Source organism: Triticum urartu, chromosome 7A (genome assembly GCF_056163025.1).
Source record: "Triticum urartu cultivar PI428250 chromosome 7A, HENAU_Tu73, whole genome shotgun sequence".
NCBI lineage: Eukaryota > Viridiplantae > Streptophyta > Magnoliopsida > Poales > Poaceae > Triticum > Triticum urartu.
Genome location: NC_141879.1, coordinates 128,078,503 through 128,095,993, shown reverse-complemented (window position 1 = coordinate 128,095,993; position 17,491 = coordinate 128,078,503). Strand labels below are relative to the sequence as shown.

General features: G+C 42.8%; 1 protein-coding gene across 2 annotated transcripts; it reads left to right on the top strand.

The window, feature by feature from the left end:
* The first annotated feature begins 5,777 nt into the window (after positions 1-5,777).
* LOC147958491 (uncharacterized) lies at positions 5,778-7,221 on the top strand. 2 transcript variants are annotated; one of them, XM_087536296.1, is made up of 4 exons: positions 5,778-6,096; positions 6,178-6,305; positions 6,415-6,732; positions 6,834-7,221. In XM_087536296.1, the coding sequence occupies exons 1-3, from the start codon at positions 5,848-5,850 to the stop codon at positions 6,695-6,697; spliced, it is 660 nt and encodes a 219-aa protein (XP_087392422.1). In that variant the 5' UTR covers positions 5,778-5,847; the 3' UTR covers positions 6,698-6,732; positions 6,834-7,221. The 2 variants fall into 2 exon arrangements, with proteins under 2 accessions (XP_087392422.1, XP_087392421.1); XM_087536295.1 differs by having other exon boundaries at positions 5,781-6,096; positions 6,412-6,732.
* Positions 7,222-17,491: the final 10,270 nt, after the last annotated feature.

The window sequence follows — 17,491 nt, the reverse complement described above, 5'->3', positions numbered from 1 at the left end:
CCATCACATCATTCTTAATGATGTGACCCCGTTTATCAAATGACAACACATGTCTATGGCTAGGAAACTTAACCATCTTTGATTAACGAGCTAGTCAAGTAGATGCACACTAGGGACACTCTGTTTGTCTATGTATCCACACATGTATTAAGTTTCCAGTTAATACAATTCTAGCATGAATAATAAACATTTATCATGATATAAGAAAATATAAATAACAACTTTATTATTGCCTCTAGGGCATATTTCCTTCAATTGCAACGCCCTACAACATGAATCACATATTGATACATCTGCAACCACCACTAGAAAATACCTTATAGGTAGATGCTTAGCAGCAGCGGCGGGTAAGTGCCCCACATTGTTGTTAAGTAGCAGTAGCAAGGGTCAAAACCCAATGCCACAAATATAGATTAGTAGTAGCACCGGTGCTTCCATCCCGCGCTGCTGCTAAGTGGGCATCACCGTACTCCTGGGTTGAGCCATAGTTTCAGCGTTGGGCATAAGCCCCACGCTACAACTAACCATGTAGCTTTAGCGAGGGTCATATGGCCCTCGCTGCCATTACCCATACACGGGGCCGGCTGGTGGGCCTCATTTAGCAACAACACTGGTCATACAACCTGCGCTACAGCTACAACACCTAGTAGTAGTGTCGTGATTTTGTCACGGCAGATGCCCTAGTGTAAGGACTTAGGTGTGGAGCCATCGTGACATAGGTTAGCTCGAAGGGGTTGAACGGGACAAAGGACACAAAGGATTTACCCATGTTCGGCCCCTCACAACGAGGTAAAATCCTATGTCCTGCTTCTAGTTGTATTACTTGAGTTTCGATTACAAGGGAGCGAATACGCTTGACCTGGCTATCGATCAATTGTTTCTTGAGTTAACCCGCCGCCGGGTTTCACTTTTATATACACAAGTAGAGGCCCGACGGCTTACAGAAGTCCAGACCGGATCACATAACGTAACCGACTCTGTCTCTAAATCATCTTCCCTTGTTAGGCAAGCTATCATCAGGCGACTCACACCTTCAGGTCTTGAGTCGTCTCCGGGTTGTAGGCCTTCAGCAGGCCTGCTTGTGAGCCGCCTCCTGTCTTCTCATCTTGTCTTCTTAGACTTTATTGGGCCTTCAATTATGAGTCGCCAACGATATGACCCGGCCCCTCCTGGCTGGGTCATATCACGGGGTTATATCCCCAACAAGTAGCATGGGCTCGTTCCCTTATGTTAGACAACCTTGATTCCAATATTGCCAAAAAGCTTTCATATCTCATAAAAGTGATTCCATTAGTTCAAATATGAAACAAAGGGTTTCTTGTGCCGCTGTCGTCATCGCCATCCGAGAAATTTTGGTCCCCGCGCCTCCAGCTGCCATTTTGGCGCTGAGAGGTGGGGGGACCTCGGATCTTCAAAACCTCTTTGTTCTTCGTCAACGCCTAGTGGTAATCATAGTTTGGTGAGAATAAACTTCATCTCGTTCTTTGGCAGTGCCATGAGGTTAGAGAGTTTTCTGTCTTCGCAGATTCGGTTATTTGGACCTGATGAGTTTATGTTGTTGTGTCAAGTTTTTTTGTTGGTTTGATTCTTTGTGGAGGTGAAATCTTTCATCGACATCATGCTGAAGATATATTGATTCGACAACCTGCACTTCTAAGGGATCATCCCCGGTCCAAGTACGTTCATCAATCAAAGCTTTCCATCTGTTTAGATGGGCCACTCAAGGTGCTTTCAAAAATCATGCAGGTGAAAGAGTGACAACATCGTTGTTTCAATCTAATTGCAACCTCTTTACCAAAGTGTTTGGAGTATTTTTTTCAAGCAGAGATTACTACCGCGAAGAAGGTGTATACAAGAGACTTCATTGTAATTCTTAGTCATAGGAGTTACTTTGTATTTCCTTGAATCTTAGGTTCAAATCTGTGTACCTGTAATTGTTATGACCAATAAAGTTACATGTGTTTCTAAAAAAATGATCTTAATTGTTTTCCTTTTTGAAAAACTAAAAAAATAATGTATGCTTTCTTCTCATCCATCGCCAGCCAAAAATTTACGGAAATGTTAACGCCCACACGTGTGGCATTTAGAAACCCGCCCACATGCATTCGATGCCGTTCAATCCATCTGCACGAATTTTATAGCAATTGCAATCGGGGTCAAAAGCCACGTAAGCAAACGGTGTGTGGGAGAAACACTCCTCGCCCGAACGCGTGCGGCAGTTCACAATTCAGCCCGAACGCTTAGATGTTGAATCTTCAAGCATCTGCCAAAGGACCAGTGCACCTTATCCTCTCGCCTCAGGCCCCCACCCCCACTCCACTCGCTAGAGCGGCTGTGGCGGAGCCTTCTCCCCGCATCGACGGCGGCCTCCGCGTCAACAGCGGTGGGCATGGAGGAGTGCAGCTACGCGACGAGGAGCTCTGCTGCTCCCGCGGAAGCCTTGCGCCGAGGAGCTCCCCTCCACCCACCCCGCATCGACGGAGGCCCCTGCTTCGACGGCTGCGGCCTCCCATGACGGCCTGACATGGAGGAGTGCGGCGGCGGCGCTCTCCCTTCGTCTCCGTGCGCGGCGGCGGCGCTCTCCCTTCGTCTTCGTGCGTGGCGGCGGCGGCGGAGGTGTGCATGCGCACAGCAGAAGGATGGTGCCGCGAGCAGTTTTGGCGGCGGGTTTGATTCCGGCGGGGACAAGAAGGCCGCCGCGCTTGGGGCTGCACGGTCCGACGACGTTTCTGCTACGCAGGCGATTTGGGCTTGGCTCCACCCCCTGCAGCGGCCGGTGCCCCCGAGGACTATCGCCTCCTGCCGTGAGGCCGAGCTGCCAGTGCTACCGCCGCGCTCTTGGTACTGCTTGTCGCAACCCCAGAGCAACCTCTTCCCACTCCTCCAGCTGGCGCCACTGCCCACCATGGTGAGTCCATCCCCTGCTAGATACATCCGGGGGGCTAGCCGCTGGATGCTCTGCTTCATCAGTGTCGCACTGCCCCCAAAATTTGGTGCTCTGCATTTTGCTAACTGTTGCTGCTAACTGCTATTTTGGTCCATGTTCTGTAGCGTTGTTGCTGACTAATGTGTGCTAGTAGCTAACTCATGGAGATGATAGGGGGAATGGAACGATGTGCATTGGTCAGTAGAGATTCCCCTGGCTTCCTCCTAGCCTTGCTTTTTTCTGTAGCAACTTCATCATGTGAGAGGAAGCCAAGGGGATCACGAAGTTATGTAGTGGAGTTGCCATGAAAAATTTGTTGCCATGGGCATAATATGTTACGAGTAGTTGCCATGGCTTTGATAAAAAAAATCCATGGCAAATTTTGAACATACATTTGCCATGGCAATTTTTCATCATTTTCCTTATCATTTCATATTCGTGGCAAATTATTCTATGAAACCATGGTAAATTTGAAAAAAAATCCAACTACAATTTTTGATTATGCATTTTTTTCCATGGCAAATTTGATCATTTTTGCGTTGTTTCACCTACACAACAATTTAATCATACTAAAAGATGGAAAATATTGGTAAAATACCATGGCAAATTTGAACATGCATTTTTGCCATGGCAAATTTGATCATACATTTGCGATGGAAAATTTAAAATATGCATTTTTTTGCCATGGCAAATTTGAAATATTCATTTTTTCTGCCATGGCAAATTTGAATATGCATTTTGCCATGGCAAATGTGAAGTATGGCAGTTTTTGCCATGTCAAATCTGAATATGCAGTTTTGCCATGGCAAATTTAATCATTTTTTGTGTTGTTTTCTCATACATGGCAATTTTAATCACATAAAATATGGCAAGTTTTGGTAAATACCATGGCAAATTTGAACATGCTTTTGCCATGGCAATTTTCTCTTTCTTTTTAACATGGAAAAATTGCTTCATATTTTTTGACCATGGCAATTTACTTTCATGGAGCATGGGCAACTGTACTTTACGGAGCATGGCAATTTCTTTTGTTTGCAACATGTCCAAAAATCACTTTTGTTTGGACCACAGATTTTACTTTAATAGATCGTGGCAAATATAGTTTATGGAACATGGCAATTTTATTATGTGGACCATGGCAAATGTCTTCTCTTTTTTTTGCAGCATGGCATTTTTCTTTTTGAACGGGACCATGGAAAATTTAGTGAATGCATCATGGGACTTATAGTTTATGGATCATGGCATTTTTTAGTCTATGCCTCATACAAATTTTCTATTTTTTGAACGGGACCATGGCAAATTTTCTTTCATGGCAGTTCGTGGAGCGTGGCAATTTTTCGTCCTTCTTTGCAACACGGCAAATTTTCTTTTTAAACGGGACCATGGCAAATGTAGTTTACGGGGCATGTCAAATTTTTAATTATATGAACCATGGCAAATTTTCTTTCTTTATTGCAACATGGCAAATTTTCTGTTTTCAATGGGACCATGGCAATCTCAGTGCATCTTTCATGGCAACGGTAGTTTATGGAGCATGGCAGATTTTCTTCCTTCTTTTACAAGCTTGCAAATTTTGTTTTCGAACAGGACCATGGCAAACTTAGTGTGTGTATCATGGCAAATGCAATTTTCGGAGCATGGCAATTTCCTATTTTAAGGACCATGGTAAATTTTCTTTCCTTTTTTGCAACATGGCAAAGTTTCTTCTTTGAAGGGACCATGGCAAATTTAACGGGACCATGGCAACATTAGATTTACTCATGTTTCAAAAATAGATACCATCGCAATTTTATTTGCCCCATGGCAAATTAAGTTCAAGCATGGCAATGTTCTTTTCCTTTAGCAACATGGCAAAATCTACTTTCCATTTGACAATGGCAATGTAACTCCTCCCCCGGCCTAGACGTCGACTAAGATGCCGACCAGGAGGTCGTCCTCCATGATGACGACCATGATTTTTTGTTTTGTTTTTTGAAAACATGGCATTTGTTTGAATTTTTATGTGATGGCAAGTTGATATGCACCCCCGCTGCAAAACTTGCCATGTTTTTAGCTTGGGAAACAACAATATTTTCCATGGAAAATTCATACAATTTGTCATCATATAGCAGTAGAGATGTCATGGCAAATTTTCAACCAATTTTTTTCCTTGGGTATAATCAATATGCAGTTTTTGCGTTGGCATTGTTTACTGCTTAGACCATGGTAATTCCAATACTTTTAGACCATAATTTTCATAACCAGATCAATAACAGCAATTTTAATAGAAATCATTCGTATACAGCAACTCTATCAAACTTGTTGCGCCATGGCATTACATATATATGTATATATATCATTTTGTACAATACTTTTCCATGTACACTTTGCAAACTTGTTGCCATGGCAAAAAAATTCTGACACAAGTCAAATTGTTTTTGTTGGCACGTATGTACTATACGGCAACTGTATTGTTTTTAATTTTTATAAACACATGTTCTTGGTGCTGTTTTTTGGCTTGTTTTAGTGAAGCAATAGGTAACTGGGCTGCATGTGCTTTTTTCGTTGCCAGCGTCATGTTGTGCCAACAGGAAATCATTCGGTCTGAGTTCGATCCCGCACGAAACATGTATGTTGATACAGGGTGTGTGGTAGGGTGTTCCTCCTACCACACGTGTGGGCGGTTCTAATATTCGCCCACACATGGCACGTGTGGGCTGTCTTCTGCTCACACCACACACGGTGTGTGGGCGGATGTTGCTCCCACCATACGTGTGGCAGTTATCGGTGTCCAAAATTTAGAGTTGCTAAAAAAGGCAGAAATAGAGCGAGCATCCTTAATAACCGACCAATGAGAAGAGAGCGTGCATGCATGCATATCCATCTAAACTGGAGAATCATCGCCGAAGCTCGGAGAAGAAGGTGGGAGACCGACCATAACGATGTGCAGGTACCAGCAGGATGACAGGGATCTGGAAGAGGCGCCGTCGAGCTCGCCGCGGCTTGTGGCGGTGTGCGTCGACAGTGGCAGGAACAGCGCGAGCGCGTTAAAGTGGGCCGTCGAGGAGGCGCTCGCGGGGAACAGGAACAGCCAGCCGCAGCCCATCGTCCTCGTCCACGTCAAGAAGCCGGCGCAGCCGCGCGTCAGGGAGATCCTCCTCCCGTTCCGCGTCTTCTGCGCGCGCAAAGGCGTACGTTCCTTCCTTTCATCCACACGCCGGTCGGTGCACGCAGAGAAAAAGAAAACCAATTTGATGTGAAGGTGCATGCAGGTCTTCTGCATGGACGCGGTGCTGGACGACGGCCACGGCGACGTGGCCAGGTCGATCGTCGAGTTCGCGTCGCGCGGCGTCGTCGAAAAGCTCGTCGTCGGCGCCACCGCGAGGGGCCTCTTCCGAAGGTACGTACGTGCGTGCCTCGAATTAAGTCGTCGCCGTGGCGTGTGTTTCTGTCGTCGTCGTCGTTCTCGCGGCCGTAACAGCGGCAGCGTGTGGATTCCCTGCCAGAAGGTTCATGGCGGCCGACGACATCCCGACGGCCATCTCCAAGGGCGCGCCGGACTTCTGCGACGTATACGTGATCGGCGAGGCCGGCAAGGTCTCGTCCGTCCGAGCCTCCACGGACAGGGCTCCGCGCATGTCCCCCTTTGGCCGGGGATACGCAGGCTCGCCGAGGCGGCCGCGAGTCCACCGGCGGGACGTGACCGGCTGGGGCGCCGATATGGCGGGCCGGTTTCCATGCCCGATATATTGCAAGAGAATCAGGAGCTCCGTCGTGCCAACGAGACTCTAGCACAGCGGCAAGAACTCCACACCCGGATGATTTTGGTGAGTAGGAAGTAAGAACACAATCTATTTGAGAATCTAATAGTCGAGCCGTAATTCATCCATGCATGATATGTACGAGTAGTAACATTTGTTCTTTGCAGATGCTTTTCGCGGAGTTGGGTAAAGAACCGCCCCGGGAGCTCCTACATAATATTGGAACTCCGAGCAATATGAATCGACAACAAGAGCCTGTTACATTCAACACCCTGGTTTACGAACAGTGATAAACCGTCCCTTGTTCATGTCACATAGCACCATCAAGATTGTCTATGCCAAATGCCACATCAGTATTCAGTTTGTGGTACCATGTATTGAACCATTTGTAATGATCTTGAACAATCTTCGACGAAACAAATACTTCCTCCGTTCCATAGTTTGAACTAAAACCATGACATGTGTTATAGAACGGCGGAAGTACTTTTTCGTTGTCCTAAGTCTTTCAAAAATACTTAAATCCTAGACATGCATCTGGGACCCTAAACTTTTCATACCGAGCAAATTCCGTCTCCTGACCTTATTTTTAGGCTTATGACGTATGATGTGGAATTGTAGTTCCACAGAAATGATAGGCTATTCAACCAAAAAAATATAAAAAAACAGAATTATGATCAAGTAAACAAAAGCTAAAAAGAGATATGAAAAAAACACTCACAAGGAAAGTTAGAAAATAGTTAAGTATTTACAACGAAGTTCTTAATTACATGTAGGGAATTATGCTCCTAGTACAAGAGCTTGGCAGGTGGGTTCACTTTCATAAAAAACATACAAAACCTACAACGCAAGTATAATAATTTGGCTTGGAGGTGCATTTGAGGTACAAATTGCTCTTGTGCCAACACATGGACACCAGTGGGGCAAAGTGCATGCACTGAGCTTCTCAGATTCTTTGCAAAATGGGCACTGTGAGTCTATGAAATTTCGGCCAAACGGCCCCGGGCTTCGTAGACATCTAGTTTAGGTTAATAAAACTGACCTAATCCAGCCATCTCACGCGCTTAGCGTTTCTGGCCATCTATTTTTCTGATTTGGACATTTCTGATCATTAAATTTGTTGTCCTAAGAGGCTGCTGCTCCAGAAAAAATGAAGCACTATGGTTAACTGGGTCACCTCTGCCAGCCCATTTATCTAACCGAACATAGTCCAGGGAAAAAAAACTATTCGGTCGATTCATGGGTGGTCGATATAACCATCAACAAATTACGCATATCGCACAACGCCGCCACACATGGATGATCTCGATCTCTTCACCCGTCGGAGCCCAACACCAACGGCGGCGTTGATGTCCGTGGACCCCGTGGCTGAGCCAACTCCACCCCTTCCCTGTGCCGCCGTCTCATCATGCGCCTTGGTGGGTGCAGGCCACCACGTCCCATGCGCAACTCTCGGGCCGCCACCGCAAGCCACCGCTCCCACCGTCGCCTTCCCCGTCGTGTGCACCAGAAGGATGACCTTTGATAACCCACAAGTATAGGGGATCACGACAATCTTTGAGGATAGTATTTTATCCAAATTTATAGATTCGACACAAGGGGAGCCAAAGAATATTTGTAAGTATTAGCAGTTGAGTTGTCAATTCAACCACAGCTGAGGAACCAAATATCTACAACAAAGTGTTAGTAGCATAGTAGTATGATAGTTTGATAGCAGTAGCAACAGTAGCAATAGTAACGGTAATAGTAACGGTAGCAGTTTTGTAGTGGTCGTAACAGCAGCAACAATGAAAGTAACTTAGCAAAGATCAATATGTGAAAAGTGTAGGCATTGGATCAGTGATGGATAATTGTGTTGGATAACATTCATCATATAACAGTCACAACCTAGAACGACACACAATAGTTCTAATTCATCAATGTAATGTAGGCATGTATTCCGTGTATAGTCATACGTGCATATAATAAGAACTTGTATGACATCTTTTTTCCTACCCTCCAGTGATAGCGGGGTCCATAAGGAAGTCTAAGGGATATTAAGGCCTTGATACGTCTCCAACGTATCTATAATTTCTGATTGTTCCATGTTGTTTTATTATCGATCTTGAATATTTTATAATCATTTTATAGTCATTTTATATCATTTTTTGGTACTAACCTATTGACATAGTGCCAAGTGCCAGTTGCTGTTTTTTTCCATGTTTTTACATCGCAGAAAATCAATATCAGACGGAGTCCAAATGCCACAAAACTTTAAGATGATTTTTTATGGACCAAAAGGAAGAAGTTGGGCCCTGGTTACACCTAGGGGGAGTCCCAAGGAGGGGACAACCCACCAGGGCGTGCCCACCTCAGGTGCCCCCGGACCACCTCTTTGCTCTATAAATACCCAAATATTCCCAAAACCCTAGGGGAGTCGATGAAATATTCATCCAGCCGCCGCAGAGTCCAGAAACACCAGATCCAATCTAGACACCATCTCGGATGGGGTTCACCACCTCCATTGGTGCCTCTCCGATGATGCATGAGGAGTTCTTTGTAGACCTTCGGGTCTGTAGTTAGTAGCTAGATGGTTTCATCTCTCTTTCTTGATTCTCAATACAATGGTCTCTTGGAGATCCATGTGATGTAACTCTTTTGCGGTGTGTTTGTTGGGATTGATGAACTTTGAGTCTATGATCAGATCTATGTTTTTATATCCATGAAAGTATTTGAGTTTCTTTGATCTCTTTTATGCATGACCTCTTATAGTCTCATATTTCTTCTCCGATATTTGAGTTTTGTTTGGCCAACTTGATCTATTTATCTTGCAATGGGAAGAGGTGCCCCGTAGTGGGTTCGATCTTACGATGCTTAATCCCAGTGATAGAAGGGGAACCGACACGTATGTATCATTGCTACTAAGGATAAAAAAATGGAATCTATATCTAACGCAATGGATAAACGGATCTTGTCTACATCATGTCATCGTTCTTATTGCATTACTCCACTTTTCCATGAACTTAATACACTAGATGCATGCTGGATAGCGGTTGATGTGTGGAGTAATAATAGTAGATGCAGGCAGGAGTCAGTCTACTAATCTTGGACGTGATGCCTATGTAATGATCATTGCCTGGATATCGTCATAATTATTTGAGGTTCTATCAATTGCCCAACAGTAATTTGTTCACCCACCGTTTGCTATCTTTCTCTAGAGAAGCCACTAGTGAAACCTACGACCCCCGGGTCTCTTTCTCATATTATTTGCCTTTGCGATCTACTTTTATTTTCTTTTATTTTTAGATCTATTAATTCAAAAACCCAAAAATACCTTCCTGCATTTTATTTCTATTTATTTTATTTGGCGTTTGATCTATCAATTTATTACAACTTATTCCCGTCCGCACGCTATTTCTAGCGCCGTTACCCGAAAGGGATTGACAACCCCTTTAACACGTCGGGTTGCGAGTGGTTGTTATTTGTGTGCAGGGGCTGTTTACCTTGTGTTGCTTGGTTCTCCTGCTGGTTCGATAACCTTGCATTGGTTTCATATCTGAGGGAAATACCTACCGCCGTTGTGCTGCATCATCCCTTCCTCTTTGAGGAAATACCGACGTAGCTTCAAGCGACATCAAAAGGAATATTTGGCGCCGTTGCCGGGGAGGATCTTCAACATAATCAGGTTCCTAATCACAAATCTCCACTACAAGAAATATGTCAACTTGCGACCATCACTATTGGTCACTGAAAGGTCATTGTTTTTCATTTGCGACCTTTTTATGACCAAAAACAGAAGGTCAAAAGCTGGCGGTCGTAAACTGAAATTAACGACCTTCTTTGTGAGACGGTCGTGGAATTCCATGACCAAAACAAAAGGTCGTTGATTCTATGACCTTCTGTTTTGGTCGCTAGCTCTCTGCCCAGGCCATGTCGGATCCGACGTGGCAAAATTGCGACCAATTGAAAAGGTCGTTGATAAGAATCGGCCCGGTCCAGTTTGGTGTTTTAGATGGGCCGAGCCCAACAATTCAGCCTTTTTATATGTATTTTCTTATTAATTTTGGTCAGCTATATGGGCCAAGCCTTACAATTCAGCCTTTTTATTTTCTGGGCCTAGGCCATTTCACAGTTCGTTTCATTAAGCCTTTTGTTACCGGTTTTTCTTAAATGCACAATATTCCAGCCCACTATTTTTTGGGCCATAGCCTTTTTAGACCCAAAATATTACTTGGTCCAGTAGAACGTGTTCGGTCTTTTTCATTCATAGATTTCAATTTTACACATTTCAACATAAAACAATAAATAATTCTTGATTAAATTATTAAATACAGAATCATTTGTTCAAATATTCAGAACATCATATAGATGTTTGCATGTCCAACCGCATATACACGGTGGCAAACTAGCAACATCAACAACATCAAATATTCAAAACATGGTGGAAAACTAGCAACATCAACTAAAACTGCGGTGCGCATCTCGAGGCTTCCTTGATCTTCTGTCACAGCACCAGCATCCTCAGCAACATTAGATCCTGATGTACATCATAAACTATTAGTGAGATACATTGGGAGTTAAATTATTGCCAATAAAAAATATTGAGACAATTATACATACATGCCCAAATGCTTCAGTTCATTAAACACTAAGCAAGGCATAGCAAAAATTCCAACAACTTGACAACAACACGTTAATCTGTTGTTCTACACTTCCACTACAACATTCAAGCTCATGTTAGGCACCAACAATGCTAACCTACAGGTACCAGCATGGTATATTGGTACAAGTGCATGTCATGCAATGAACGTCACTGTAATACATTCACCTGAAGAAGAGTACTGTACTATTCTACTACCACGACCATCCATTCAACTGACAGCATCTAACAATACTAGTAAGCCCACACGGACTAACATCACAAGGCAGGAGAGAATAAAGGGAATCAAGACCTAATGATGATAGTGTTGACAATGATCTGATTGGAATTATCAAGCAGAGCAAAAGAGCAGTGTGACCATCAAGTCACAGCCCTGAAGAAAGAAAGAACTAATAGGGTCAACTACTTATTTATTCAGAATTGAGAGTTGAACAATCATCAGAAAACTAAAGATATTGCTCAGCCAACTAAATAACACATGATTCAGTCACATGGTATAATTCTGACTATAATATAACAAGAGAACTAAAGATACTACATACTTAGAACTCAACTAATAAGTGAGAATGATCCAATCTGATGCAAACAACTGATTTTATTTGTTGATATTACAAAAGGAAGTGTATAAAACAAACTGCAGCAAACAAGCTTCGATTTGCTGCTCCAAATAGAGGACCTTGGGATTGGGGTGCTGATCACATAAGTAAATAAACAGTAGTACATCTCCAAAACCTTAAATATGGCATCAACTTCTCAGATCACAAAGGTAAATGAACAATAGTATATGTCTGAATTTATAGCATCACACACAAGGTCTAAATTTATACTATGTTCCTTTAGTAGCAAGAGTTGGTTCATGTCTAGCTTGTATTGCAGATAACTAGTACATTTTCACACACAAAATAGGATTGCACTATATATTCACAGCATGTACGAATACTTGGATTAATAGACTAATCAACCATCACTTCACAGTACCAAAAAAATGGGGTGGCGCTCACCACTTCGGATGTGCAGCAGCCATGAGGGCTTCTTCCTGTTCCACCTGCAACAGCGACATCGGCAGCGGCGGCGGTGGCAGCTTCTACAGATCTGAGACACAAAACAAAACACAGGTAGGAGGAATCAGAGGGAGGGGTGATGAAGAACATGGCAGGCATTTATATGATGGCAGTACATAACTACATATGAAACAAACAGCAGTCCATACTTGCATCATCATGTGTATAACAAAATCAAGGTGGCCTCTACATACATCACTACTAGAGTAGAGAGCCAAACATAATAATTCTACCAGGATACAATGTAAACGCAGAGTCACACCATTGACAGATTAAGACTTACAACATGTTTGGTGGCTTAGTGGGCAGATGTATGCATGCACAAAAAGGGGGACAATTTTTCAATCAAACTGAAGAAAAACGCACATCACTCAGTAACCAGTACAAATCCCTGTAGCTGTAGGTGCATGCATGGTGTAACAATGAGTAATCAATAGCATTTCAGAGTTGTGCAGTTACTAGTGTGTCGTCCTCTGTTTACCACCCCACACATGGGCATGATAAAATTGCTAAAAACCACTGATCCTGTGCTAATCTACTTGGAAGATACGACATATGATGGCAAGCAGTGGATATGAAACAAACAGGACTCCACACATGCACATGAAGGCCTACAGCACAAGGGGGTTCGGAGGAGGTGGGAATCATACCTAGCAGCAGCTGCTGGCCGGACTCTACCCAGCAACAGCAGTAGGCCTGGCCTGGCCTTGAGGTCCGATGCATCCACATGAGAGGCGATGATAACCCAACGAGGGGCTAAAGGCAGAACAAATATTCTCTCAAGTTCTATCGACCACCGATACAACTCTACGCATGCTTGATGTTCGCTTTACCTAGAACAAGTATGCAACTAGAAGTACTTTGTAGGTGTTGTTGGATAGGTTTGCAAGATAATAAAGAGAGCATAAATAAAAAGTAGGGGCTGTTGTAAGTAAAGAAGCAATAAAGTAAATATAGCGAGTGTGGAAAAGTGGTGGTAGGAGTTGTGAAATTGCCCCTAAGCAATTGACTACATTACTAGACCGATAGCAAGTATTATGTGGGAGAGGCCACTGCTAGCATGTCATCCCTGACTTGGAATTCTATGCACTTATGATTGGAACTATTAGCAAGCATCCGCAACTACTAACATTCATTAAGGTAAAACCCAACCATAGCATTAAGATATATTGGACCCCTTCAATCCCATATGCATCAATTTCTATGCTAGGTTGAAGCTTCTGTCACTCTTGCTCTCCAATACATAGTCCTATCAACATACAACTAACCCTACGGTGTGATCCGCGTGCGCGCGCGCTCATATGATGGGCACCAAAGGATAGCAGCATAACCACAAGCAAATTAAATCAATCATAGCAATTCATCAACCACCGATAGGACAATGAAAATCTACTCAGACATCATAGGGTGGCAACACATCATTGGATAATAATATGAAGCATAAAGCACCATGTTTAAGTAGAGGGTACATCGGGTTGCGGGAGAGTGGACCGCTGTAGATAGAGGGGGGAAGGTGATGGAGATGTTGGTGAAGATGGCGAAGGTGTTGGTGTAGATCGCGGTGATGATGATGATGGCCACGACAGCGTTCCGGCACCACCAGAAGAGAAGGGGAGAGGGGGCCCCTTCGTCTTCTTCTTCCTTGACCTCCTCCCTAGATGGGAGAAGGGTTTCCCTTCTGGTCCTTGGCCTCCATGGCATGGGAGGGCGAGAGCCCCTCCGAGATTGGATCTGTCTCTCTGTCTCTCTCTGTTTCTACATTCTCAGATTCTTCCCTTTCACCGTTTCTTATATTCCCGGAGATCCGTAACTCCGATTGGGCTGAAATTTTAACACAATCTCTATCCGGATATTAGCTTTCTTGCGACGAAAGAAGGGCACCAACCGCCTTACGGGTGGCCCACGAGGGTCAGGGGCGCCCCCTTGCCTCGTGGCCACCTCGGGCACCGTCTCGTGTGGATTTTTCTTCCCCAAAATCATATATGTTCCAAAAAAAATCTCCGTCAGTTTTTATCCCTTTTGGATTTCGTTTGATATGGATATTCTCCGAAACAAAAAACATGCAACAAAAAGGAACTGGCACTGGGCACTGGATCAATATGTTAGTCCCAAAAATAGTATAAAAATTTGCCAAAAGTATATGAAAGTTGAATAATATTGGCATGGAACAATCAAAAATTATAGATACGACGGAGACGTATCAGCATCCCCAAGCTTAATTCCTGCTCGTCCTCGAGTATGTAAATGATAAAAAAGATAATTTTTGATGTGGAATGCTACCTAGCATAATCTTGATCATATGTCTAATCATGGCATGAATATTAAGACACGAGTGATTCAAAGCAATAGCCTATCATTTGACATAAAAACAATAATACTTCAAGCCTACTAATAAAGCAATCATGTCTTTTCAAAATAACATGGCCAAAGAAAGTTATCCCTACAAAATCATATAGTTTGTCTATGCTCCATCTTCACCACACAAAATACTCACATCATGCCCAACCCTGATGACAAGCAGAGCAATTGGTCCATACTTTTTAACGCGCTTCAGCATTTTCAACGTTCACGCAATACATGAGCGTGAGCCATGGACATAGCACTATAGGTGGAATAGAATGGTGGTTGTGGAGAAGACAAAAAGGAGAAGATAGTCTCACATCAACTAGGCGTATCAACGGGCTATGGAGATGCCCATCAATAGATATCAATGTGAGTGAGTAGGGATTGCCATGCAACGGATGCACTAGAGCTATAAGTATATGAAAGCTCAAACTAAAACTAAGTGGGTGTGCATCCAACTTGCTTGAGCCCATCGTTGGAATATACAAGCCAAGTTATATAATGAAAATTCCCACTATTATATGAAAGTGATAACTCAAGAGACTCTCTATATGAAGAACATGGTGCTACTTTGAAGCACAAGTGTGGTAACAGGATAGTAACCTTGCCCCTTTCTCTCCTTTTCTCTCATTTTATTGTTTTTTCTTCTTTTTTTGTAGGCTTCTTTGGCCTCTCTCTTTTTTTGGGGCTTCTTTGGCCACTTTTATTTTGATAACCTCACATGGGACAATGTTCTAATAATCATGATCATCACACTTTTATTTACTTACAACTCAATATTACAACTCGATATCTAGAACAAAGATATGACTCTATATGAATGCCTCCGGCGGTGTACCGGGATGTGCAATGATCTAGCATAGCAATGACATCAAAAGATGGACAAGCCATGAAAACATCATGCTAGCTATCTTACGATCATACAAAGCAATATGACAATGAATGCTCAAGTCATGTATATGATGATGATGGAAGTTGCATGGCAATATATCTCGGAATGGCTATGGAAATGCCATGATAGGTAGGTATGGTGGATGTTTTGAGGAAGGTATATGGTGGGTTTATGGTACCGGCGAAAGTTGCGCGGTACTAGAGAGGCTAGCAATGGTGGAAGGGTGAGAGTGCGTATAATCCATGGACTCAACATTAGTCATAAAGAACTCACATACTTATTGCAAAAGTTTATTAGCCCTCGAAGCAAAGTACTACTACGCATGCCCCTAGGGGGATAGATTGGTAGGAAAAGACCATCGCTCGTCCCTGACCGCCACTCATAAGGAAGACAATCAATAAATACCTCATGCTCCAACTTCGTTACATAACGGTTCACCATACGTGCATGCTACGGGAATCACAAACCTCAACACAAGTATTACTACTAATCCACAACTACCCACTAGCATTACTCTAATATCCTTTATATCGCAAAACTATTGCAAGGAATCAAACATATCATATTCAGTGATCTACAAGTTTTATGTAGGATTTTATGACTAACCATGTGAATGACCAATTCCTGTCATCTCTCTAAATAGATATAAGTGAAGCAAGAGAGTTTAATTCTTTCTACAAAAGATATGCCCACGCTCTAACAAATATAAGTGAAGCAAAAGAGCATTCTACAAATGGCGGTTGTCTATGTAAATAGAAACAGGCAATCCAAACTTCAAATGATATAAGTGAAGCACATGAAGCATTCTATAAAGCCATACTCAAAAGATATAAGTGAAGTGCAAAGAGCATTCTATAAATCAACCAAGGACTATCTCATACCAGCATGGTGCATAAAAGAAAAATGAAAATTAAATGCAAAAGACGCTCCAAGATTGCACATATCGCATGAACGAAACGAATCCGAAAACATACCGATACTTGTTGAAGAAAGAGGGGATGCCTTCTGGGGCATCCCCAAGCTTAGACGCTTGAGTCTCCTTGAATATTTACTTGGGGTGCCTCGGGCATCCCCAAGCTTGAGATCTTGCCTCTCTTCCTTCTTCTCACATCGAGACCTTCTCGATCATCGAACACTTCATCCACACAAAACTTCAACAGAAAACTCGGTAAGATCCGTTAGTATAATAAAGCAAATCACTACTCTAAATACTGTTGCAAACCAATTCATATTTTGTTTTTGCACTGTGTCTACTGTAGTATAACTTTTTCATGGCTTAATCCACTAATATAAATTGATAGTTTCATCAAAACAAGCAAACTATGCATCAAAAAGAGAATCTATCTAAAACAGAACAGTCTGTAATAATCTGAACATTAACCATACTTCTGATACTTTAAAAATTCTTCCAAAATTAGGAAAAATAAAAAATTTGTATAGGAAGACAGTGCAAAAAGAATCAGAACCATTTGACGTTCCAGCTAAAAATGTAAAATCACGCACTACAGCCAAAGTTTCTGTCCTGCACCGTACAAACCATCAAGCAAATGTAAACATCCTAAAGGCAAACCTTGGCACATTATTTTTATAATAAAATGGAATTGTAAAAGGGGATAATTAACAAAGTCTCCATGAGCATGAACAAAGTTCAAGGCTAGCTCCCACTTCAACAATGCTTGTCTTTCTCACTTTCGCTTTCCTTTTTGAAAAAGTTTTGGGTTCCCCTCTTTATTTTTGTTGTTTTTAAACTATATAAAAGCACTCAACAGAAATAAATGACTCTCTAAAACTTCCGGGTTGTCTCCCTGGCAGCGCTTTCTTTAAAGCCATTAAGCTAGGCATATAGTGCTCAAGTAGTGAATCCACCCGGATCCCAAGGTATATCAAAGCCAA

What these genes read in the sequence shown, in the direction of transcription:
- LOC147958491 (XM_087536295.1), top strand. Translation starts at nt 5,848, where the DNA reads ATGTGCAGGTACCAGCAGGATGACAGGGATCTGGAAGAGGCGCCGTCG. An exon ending in TCTTCTGCGCGCGCAAAGGC is followed by an intron (nt 6,097 to 6,177) that starts GTACGTTCCTTC and finishes AGGTGCATGCAG; the next exon opens with GTCTTCTGCATGGACGCGGT. An exon ending in GCGAGGGGCCTCTTCCGAAG is followed by an intron (nt 6,306 to 6,411) that starts GTACGTACGTGC and finishes ATTCCCTGCCAG; the next exon opens with AAGGTTCATGGCGGCCGACG.